This window comes from Oncorhynchus nerka, unplaced genomic scaffold (assembly GCF_034236695.1).
Source record: "Oncorhynchus nerka isolate Pitt River unplaced genomic scaffold, Oner_Uvic_2.0 unplaced_scaffold_1366, whole genome shotgun sequence".
NCBI classification, from domain to species: domain Eukaryota; kingdom Metazoa; phylum Chordata; class Actinopteri; order Salmoniformes; family Salmonidae; genus Oncorhynchus; species Oncorhynchus nerka.
In genome coordinates, this window is record NW_027039981.1 from 7713 (window position 1) to 17848 (window position 10136).

The window sequence follows — 10136 nt, forward strand, 5'->3', positions numbered from 1 at the left end:
GGAAGACATGGGTAAACAGGGCCTCCGCAGTCTGCAGGGCTGTAGGGAGACCGGGCAACGGGATGAGACGGCAGGACTTAGACAACCGATCCACAACGACCAGGATCGTAGTACTTCCTTGGGACGGGGGAAGGTCAGTGAGGAAGTCCACCGATAAGTGGGTCCACGGCCGTTGTGGAGGAGCAGGAGGAGACATACAATCTCACGTCCTTAGCCAACTTGGGCCACCTGTATCTCCCCCTAAGACTCCGCACTGTCCTCTCGATGCCAGGATGACCCGAGGAGGGTAGAGTATGAGCCCAACGGATTAGTTTATCACGGACCCCCCTCGGGGGGGCGGCTCTAACCGTGATGCCCTCTCTATCTCCGCGTCCACCTCCCATACTACCAGTGCCACGAGACATGAAGGTGGAAGGATGGGGGTCGGCTCGACGGACCGCTCCTCGGTATCATAGAGATGGGACAGCGCGTCTGCTTTAGTTTTTTGGGAGCCTGGCCGGTACGAGATGGTGAAACGAAACCGGGTAAAGAACATGGCCCACCTAGCCTGACGCGGAATCAGTCTCCTCGCTGCCCGGATATACTCGAGAGTACGATGGTCAGTCCAGATGAGAAAAGGGTGCTTAGCCCCCTCAAGCCAATGTCTCCACACCTTCAGAGCCTTGACTACAGCTAACAACTCCCGGTCCCCACATCATAGTTTCGCTCCGTGCAACTAATAAGACAAAACAAACGGTGGAGGCTAGCAGGCCGGTGACGACGACTGCAGAGCCCCGCCCGAACAGGCAGAGGAGCAAACTTTGGCGGAAGTCATGACACCCTCTATCATATTCCCTCTATCATAATCATCTCTATCATATTCCCCTCTGTCATGTTCATCTCTATCATAATTTAAGGACCGACGCCGGAGATGAGAAGCAGGTACTGGGAGTTAAACATTTAATTGTGAACAGACATAGAACAAGACAGGAACAGTGTCAGCACACTGGTAAAAAAGGACATATGACAATCAATACGGAAGCAGGGAACAGAGAGTGGAACCCGACAGATATGGCGAAGGTAATGATAGAGGTGATTGAGTCCAGGTAAGAACAATAATCGCTGACCCGCAAGATGGGGGAAGGCAGGTGTGAGTAATGATGACGGCAGAAGCGATCAATGATGGGGAGCTTGGCGCCCTCGACAGACAGGGGGGAAGATAGGTAGCAGGAATGACACATATTCCCTCTATCATTTCAATCTCTATCATATTTCTCTCTATCATTTTCCTCGCTATCATATTCCCCTCTATCATATTTCTCTCTATCATTTTCCTCTCTATCATATTCCCCTCTATCATATTCCACTCTATAATATTCCCCTCTATCATATTCCATTCGATTATATTCCCCTCTATCATATTCCTCTCTATCGTATTCCACTCTATCATATTCCTCTCTATCGAATTCCCTTCATCATATTCCCCTCTATCATATTCCTCTCTATCATATTCCTCTCTATCGTATTCCACTCTATCATATTCCTCTCTATCATATCCCTCTCTATCATATTCCACTCTATCATATTCTTCTCTATCATATTCCTCTCTATGGTGTTCCACTCTATCATATTCCTCTCTATCATAGTCCTCTCTATCGTACTCCACTCTATCATATTCCTCTCTATCATCTTCCCTTCATCATATTCCCCTCTATCATATTCCTCTCTATGATATTCCTCTCTATCGTATTCCACTCTATCATATTCCTCTCTATCATATTCCTCTCTATCATATTCCTCTCTATCATATTCCTCTCTATCGTATTCCACTCTATCATATTCCTCTCTATCATATTCCTCTCTATCATATTCCCCTCTGTCATATTCCCTCTATCATATTCCCTCTATCATATTCCCTTCTATCATATTCCCTCTATCATATTCCCCTCTATCATATTCCCTCTATCATATTCCCTCTATCATATTCCCTCTATCATATTCCCTCTATCATATTCCCTCTATCATACTCCTCTCTATCATATTCCCTCTATCATATTCCTTTCCATCATATTCTGGGAATTATATTCCTCTCTATCATATTCCCTCTATCATATTCCCCTCTGTCATATTCCCTCTATCATATTCCCTCTATCATATTCCCTTCTATCATATTCCCTCTATCATATTCCCCTCTATCATATTCCCTCTATCATATTCCCTCTATCATATTCCCCTCTATCATATTCCCTCTATCATATTCCCTCTATCATACTCCTCTCTATCATATTCCCTCTATCATATTCCTTTCCATCATATTCTGGGAATTATATTCCTCTCTATCATATTCCCTCTATCATATTCCCCTCTATCATATTCCCCTCTATCATATTCCCTTCCATCATATTCCTCTCTATCATATTGCTTCTATCATATTCCCCTCTATCATTTTCCTTATATATCATATTACATTCTATCATATTCCGCTCTATCATATTTCTTCCATCATATTCCCCTCAATGCGAGCTGTGGCAAGAAGGTTTGCTGTGTCTGTCAGTGTAGTGTCCAGAGCATGGAGGCGCTACCAGGAGACAGGCCAGTACATCAGGAGACGTGGAGGAGGCCGTAGGAGGGCAACAACACAGCAGCAGGACCACTACCTCCGCCTTTGTGCAAGGAGGAGCAGGAGGAGCACTGCCAGAGCCCTGCAAAATGACCTCCAGCAGGCCACAAATGTGCATGTGTCTGCTCAAACGGTCAGAAACAGACGCCATGAGGGTGGTATGAGGGCCCGACATCCACAGGTGGGGGTTGTGCTTACAGCCCAACACCATGCAGGACGTTTGGCATTTGCCAGAGAACACCAAGATTGGCAAATTCGCCACTGGCGCCCTGTGCTCTTCACAGATGAAAGCAGGTTCACACTGAGCACATGTGACAGACGTGACAGAGTCTGGAGACGCTGTGGAGAACGTTCTGCTGCCTGCAACATCCTCCAGCATGACCGGTTTGGCGGTGGGTCAGTCATGATGTGGGGTGGCATTTCTTTGGGGGGCCGCACAGCCCTCCATGTGCTCGCCAGAGGTAGCCTGACTGCCATTAGGTACCGAGATGAGATCCTGTTGAAGGAATTCTAAATTCCTCTGTTTTATTTCCCAATCAAAATTAAACACTCTGTCAATGCATAAAGAATGGACAGAGCCCCGGTCTTAAAAGTCAGGTAACAGCGTTTAATTCAAGAGAGCACTAAGTTCATATACATTTTGCCACAGGTTATAAAATGAAAATGACGTCAGCGTTTTCTAAATGTTCCGTCTCTTCTTGACACTGGTAGAAAGGCCCTATAGCTCTCAAGCCTTCCCTCCTCGCCTAAAGCCAAGTTCAGTCAGTGTAGATCGCATTCTAGACAGTCTGGAGTCCGTCCCTGCCATCTGGAGATAGTTCATTCATTTGTACCAAGGCATTGTTCTAAACTCCTGACTATATCATATACAATTGGGAATGGGAGCAAAAGAGACAATTCATACATGTACAGTACATAGTAGCATTTGGACAAGTCAGTCCTGATTGAAATGTATACATAATTAGTCATCATTGATAAAAATTCCCTTAACAGATCCTCAGACCCCTTGTGAGACCATATGCTGGTGCGGTTGGCCCTGGGTTCCTCCTAATGCAAGCCACCTCATGTGGCTGGAGTGTGTCAGCAGTTCCTGCTAGAGGAAGGCATTGATGCTATGGACTGGCCCGCCCTTTCCCCAGACCTGAATCCAATTGAGCACATCTGGGACATCATGTCTCGATCCATCCACCAACGCCACGTTGCACCACAGACTGTCCAGGAGTTGGCGATTGCTTTAGTCCATGTCTGGGAGGAGATCCCTCAGGAGACCATCCGCCACCTCATCAGGAGCATGCCCAGGCGTTGTAGGGAGGTCATACAGGCACATGGAGGCCACACACACTACTGAGCCTCATTTTGACTTGTTTTAAGGACATTACATCAAAGTTGGATCAGCCTGTAGTGTGGTTTTCCACTTTGATTTTGAGTGTGACTCCAAATCCAGACCTCCATGGGTTGATAAATTTGATTTCCATTGATAATTTTGTGTGATTTTGTTGTCAGCACATTCAACTATGTAAAGAAAAAAGTATTTAATAAGAATATTTCATTCATTCATATCTAGGATGTGTTATTTTAGTGTTCCCTTAATTTTTTTGAGCAGTGTATATACTCTATAGTATCCCTCTCTATCATGTTCATCTCTATCATAATTTAAGGACCGACGCCGGAGACGAGAAACAGGTACGGGGAGTCAAATATTTAATTGTGAACAGACATAGAACAAGACAGGAACAGCTTCAGCACACTGGTAAACAAGGACAGATGACTTTCAATGCAGAAACAGGGAACAGAGAGGGGAACCCATCAGATACAGAAGTGTGGAAGGTAACGACAGAGGTGATTGAGTCCAGGTGAGAACAATAATCGCTGACCCGCAAGATGGGGGAAGGCAGGTGTGAGTAATGATGATGACAGAAGCGATCAATGCTGGGGAGCTTGGCGCCCTCGACAGACAGGGGGAAGATAGGTAGCAGGAGTGACACATATTCCCTCTATAATTTCAATCTCTATCATATTCCTGTCTATCATATTCCTTAAATATCATATTACCCAGATTAATCATATTTCCCCTCTATCATATTTGTTAATCATCATATTCTCTCTATCATATTCTCTCTATATATTCATATATCATATTCCCCTCTATCACATTCCCCTCTATCATATTCAAATTTATTATATATTCCCTCTATAATATTCCCTCTATCATATTCCATTCGATTATATTCCCCTCTTTCATATTCCCCTCTATCTTCTTACATTCCTCTATATCATATGCCTCTGTCATATACGTCTCTATTGTATTCCTCTCTCATATTCCTCTATTTCATTTTCCCTCTATCTTATGACTCTATATCATATTCCCCTCTATCATATTCCCCTCTTATTACAATCCTCTGTATCATAATCCTCTATTTCATACTCCCTTAGTCATATTCCTCTCTATCATGTGCCTCTATCATATTCCCTCTATCGTATGACTCTATATCATATACCTCTCTATCATATACCTCTATATCATTCCCTCTATCGTATTCCCCTCTATGATATTCCTCTCTATCGTATTCCCCTCTATTATATTCCCCTCTATCATATTCATCTCTGTCATATTCATCTCTATCAATTTACTCTCTAACAAATTCCGCTCTACCCTCCATCTACTCCCCTCCCTTTCCGTCCTCCTCATCTCAGCACAGCTCCGCTCCATCGGGTAGATTTGGAATTCAACATTTTAACAGTGCAACACTCCCCAGATTTGTGAAATGTAAACATTGTGTGTTTATACTGTGTTATACAGTATGCCTTGACAAAAATCAAACCGAGAATAAACCTTTTTATAGATTTTTTATTGCATTTTTCATTGCATGCAAAAATACAGTATCCCGACCTGCTCTCTCTCTAATACCCAGTCTACTCATCCATCTTCAAGCTTTCATCCTTTCCCTGCTCTTCTATCACCCTCTCAGTTCCACCTCCAGCTGGCTCCCTCTTTTCTTCTTCTCTAGTCTCTTCCTCTCCTCTTTCCTCCTCTTTTCTCTCTTCTTCTCCTCCTTTTCTTGAATCTTTCTCTCCATCTCCAAGAACTCAGCTTGAGCTTTCTCTCTCTTTTTCAGCTCTTCAGAACACTTCTTCTCTTTCTTAATCCTGTCTTTCATCATGTCATTATGTATCTTCATCAGCCCCTCTAACCTCTTTTTCTCTGCCTTTTCCTTCTCTTTTCTTTCCTTCTCTCTCTTTTTCTGTTCCAACTTCTCCCTCTTTTTCTCAGCCTTTATGACTTTCTTCTGCTCTTTCTCTCTCTCATTCATCTCTTTCTTCTCCCTCTTTTTGTTCTCCTCCTCCTTGTTTTTCTTCTCCTTTCTCTCTTTCTCGTCATCTTTCAACTTCTTATGCAGATTCTTATTTTTCTCTTTTTCCTTCATCTTCAAAAATGGGATTTTCTGCATGTGGTTCATGACCAGAAAGCCCACTCTTCCAAGGATGGTCTCTGCTCTCTCTGATGAAACCATCCCATTGGAGCTCTTGGAATGGGCACAGTCCGCCTCACGCTTCAATCCCTCCCTCTGTCTCACCTCCTCCTTGACGCTCCTCTCTTCACTCTCAATTTCAAGGCCTATCCAATAATCCTGACAGGAAGACATTGACTCTAGATGTAATATTGTTCCAATGTGTCACATTCAATACACACATTTGAGTGATCGACATACAATGATGACCTCATGGGGCACACAATTTGGAGGACAGTAATTAAGGTCCCTTGTTTTTTTTGTATTCCCATTATATTTTACAATACCCATAGATGTTCTTCCTGGGTTCATACTAAAAGTAATACAAATGTTAACTCTAGTGAGGGGTGATGTTTCATACTATGAGCAAAGAGCAGCAAGGTTGGGGTCAATTCCAGTCAATTCAAGAAGAACTCTAAAATTCCAATTATCTTCAATGCTTTGAATTGAAATGGAACTGACCCCCATACCTGTAAAGTAGTAGTGTAAAATAGGACATCTACCTTTGCCTCTTCCAGGGTCCAGGTCCTGGGTTCATCATTGCGGGTTGCCAGAGTTAAGTTAACATCTGGGTCCAGCTGGTGAGTGTGAGGGCAGAGATCCACCTCTTCACTAGGGCCCTTCACTTTCTGCTCTGGCTCCTTGTGGTCTTTGTCATGGATGCATCCCAGGATTGGAGGAATTGCTTGGACAGGGCTTTTATCACCTGTCAGTTCCTCTCTCTTGACAGTAGGTGCAACTGCACTTGCCTCGGTGTCAACTGAGCACTCTGTGTTGTCCTCAACTGCACTCTGGTAGTTTGGTCGTTGTTGTTGTGGATGCATGGCAGAACAGGACTTTTATCTTCCCAAGTGTAAATGGCAACAGTTGCTTCTTTGTCTACTGAGAACTCTGTGTTGTCACTTTCTCCCATAGCTGTTTGTGGTCAATGCTGTGGGTGCAGGGCAGCCTTAGAGGCAGCTGCGGGTGCAGGAAGACTCTTATCAGCTGAAAACTCCTCTTGGAGGACAGCGGACACGGAAGCGGCAGATTCACTGGCGACTGGACACTTGTTGGTTCCCTCTACTGCCTCCTCTGGCAGTTTGTAGTCAATGCCAAAGACAGGTGGCAGACTTGGAGGCAGCATTGGGACAGGGCATTTAGCTGTTGATCTGTCCACTCCATCAACAGTAGCTGTGCCTGAAGTGTTCTCTGTAGCACCTGAGACCTCATAGGCATCCTCTACTGTCTGCTCTGGAGGCATGAAGTCATCGTCAAAGATTGGTGGCAGGCATGGAGGCAGCACTGAAGGAAGACTTCTGAATGAATTGCCAAAGAACCGCTGAGCCAGTGGTGGGAGGGAGCCAGTGGTGGGAGGAGAAAGGATAGAATCTGTCCTCTTCCTTTATATTAGATATTGCCACTGGAGCAACTGAGAGCTCAGTGGTTCCCTCTACTGTCTGCTGTGGTGGAATGGAGTCATCATTCAAGAAGTGTGGCAGGTATCGATGCAGCATTGAGGAAAGATGTGTATCTGTCAATAAGTCCTCTCTTTTACCAGTAGATACATCTGCTGTGGCCTCTGTGGCAACTGGGCACTCAGCAGGGACAAAGTATGAAAATACAATGAACCGCTGTGCATCCTGAGCGCGTATGGCCAATGGAGAGGGGGGATGTAACATGGTTGGTATAGGCCTCCGATTGGTGAAAGCCAGCGGTGGGAGGGAGTCAATACAGGGAGCCATGAACTCAGTGAGTGGACGGTTGGTCACATCTCTCACATTCTGCGGGAGAAAAGAAACAGACATGTTGAAAGTGATCACATTCACGACATACATACTTTATGAGTCAACGCTATTTACTTATACATCACATATACAGTGCCTTCGGGAAAGTATTCAGACCCCTTCACTTTTTCCACATTTTGTTACCTTACAGCCTAATTCAAAAATGTAATAAATAGTTTTTTCCCTCATCAATCTACACACAATAGCCCATAATGGCAAAGCAAAAACAGAATTGTTCCAAATTCATTACAAATAAAATGTGAAATATCACATTTACTTAAGTATTCAGACCCTTTACTCAGTACGTTGTTGAAGCACCTTTGGCAGCGATTACAGCATAGAATCTTCTTGGGTATTACGCTACAAGCTTGGAAATCTTGTGTTTGGGGAATTCTCCCAATCTTTGGAGAATCCAAGTTAGGTTGGATGGGGAGATTTTCTGCACAGCTATTTTCCGGTCTCTCCAGAGATGTTCGATCAGGTACAAGTCCAGTCTCTGGATGGGCCAATAAAGGACATTCAGAGACTTGTCCTGAAGACGCTTCTGCGTTGTCTTGGCTATGTACATAGGGTCATTGTTCTGTTGGAAGGTGACCCTTCACCACACTCTGAGGTCCTGATTGTTCTGGAGCAAGTTGTCATCAAGGATCTCTCTGTACTTTGCTCTGTTCATCTTTGCCTAGATCCCGACTAGTCTCCCATTCCCTGCCATTGAAAAACATCCCCACAGTATGATGCTCCCACCACCATGCTTCACTGAAGGGGTGGTGGCAGATTTACTCCAGATGTGACCCTTGGCATTGGGGCAAAAGACCAGAGCATCTTGTTTCTCATGGTCTGAGAGACTTCAGGTGCCTTTTGGCAAACTCCAAGCGGGCTGTCATGTGCCTTCTACTGAGGAGTGGCTTCCATCTAGCCACTCTACCTTAAAGGCCTGATTGATGGAGTGCTGCAGAGATGGTTGTCCTTCTGGAAGGTTCTCCCATCTCCACAGAGGAACTCTAGAGCTCTGTCAGAGTCACCATCTGGTTCTTGGTCACCTCCCTGACCAAGGCCCTTCTCCCCCGATTGCTCAGTTTGGCTGGGCGGCCAGCTCTAGGAAGAGTCTTGGTGGTTCCAAACATCTTCCATTTCAGAATGATGGAGAACAGTGCGTTCTTGGGGAACTTCAATGTTGAGGAGGGGTTTTGTACCCTTCCCCAGATTTGTGCCTCGACAAAGTCCTGTTTCGGAGCTCTACAGAGAATTCCTTCAACCTCATGCTTTGTTGTTTGCTCTGACATGAACTGTCAACTGTGGGACCTTATATAGACAGGTGTGTGCCTTTCCAAATCATGTCCAATCAGTTGAATATACAACTGGTGGATTCCAGTCATGTTGCAGAAACATCTCAAGGATGATCAGTGGAAAAAGGATGAACATGAGCTCAATTTCCAGTCTCATAGCAAAGGGTCTGAATACTTATGTAAAAAGGTATTTCAACATTTCTAAAAACCTGTATTTGCTTTGTCAATATGGGGTATTGTTTGTAGTTGCTGAGAATTTGCATATATTCAATCAATTTTAAAATAAGGCTATTAAGTTAAAAAAAAGGTAGAAAAAGTCAAGGTGTCTGAATTCTTTCCAAAGGCACTGTATATATATAGTGTCCTCTCAGATGATCTGCACCAGTCTGTACCAACCCTGGGTCTTCTAGCCAATGGGTCAACTAATTGTAAAAATACATGCCCCACACCCAGCATAACATTTGACATTTTAGACATTTAGCAGATGCTTTTATCCAGAATGACTTACAGTTAGTGCATTCAACTTAAGGTAACTACATGGGACAACCATATAATCCTGATATGAAGGTCTACGAGAGATCGCTTGGTCTAGTTATTTTTATTTATTTAAGACAACCATAAGAACTGAGGACTATGTCCATAACAATACTCAAACAGAGAGACAGACACGATACAACACAAGAAAAGATGTCAGACAAAATGTAGTTAGCTTACAATTCATGGCATATCGCACATTTTGCCCGTATATTGACATGTATTTGCTTTAATCAATATTGTTCAATAGAACTCTAGTCAACTTTGTCAAAGTTGGTCTTGTTACCTCCTCAATCAGGCTTGGCATTTTCCTCGTCTCAAACCAAATCCTCTTCATCTCCTTCTCCTGCTCCCTCTGGATCTGTCTCACCAGAGCCAACCTGGCTCCCAGCTCCATCATGTAGTCTGTCTGGATCTCCCTTTCCTTCAACTGACACTCAGC

General features: G+C 44.1%; 1 protein-coding gene across 1 annotated transcript; it reads right to left on the minus strand.

Moving 5' to 3' along the window:
* Positions 1 to 5506: 5506 nt before the first annotated feature.
* On the minus strand, positions 5507 to 6932 carry LOC135568865 (chromatin assembly factor 1 subunit A-like). Its single transcript, XM_065015645.1, has 2 exons — positions 6612 to 6932; positions 5507 to 6228 (listed from the first exon to the last, which is right to left on the minus strand). Exons 1-2 carry the CDS (start codon positions 6930 to 6932, stop codon positions 5557 to 5559), a joined length of 993 nt encoding a protein of 330 aa, XP_064871717.1. The 3' UTR covers positions 5507 to 5556.
* Positions 6933 to 10136: the final 3204 nt, after the last annotated feature.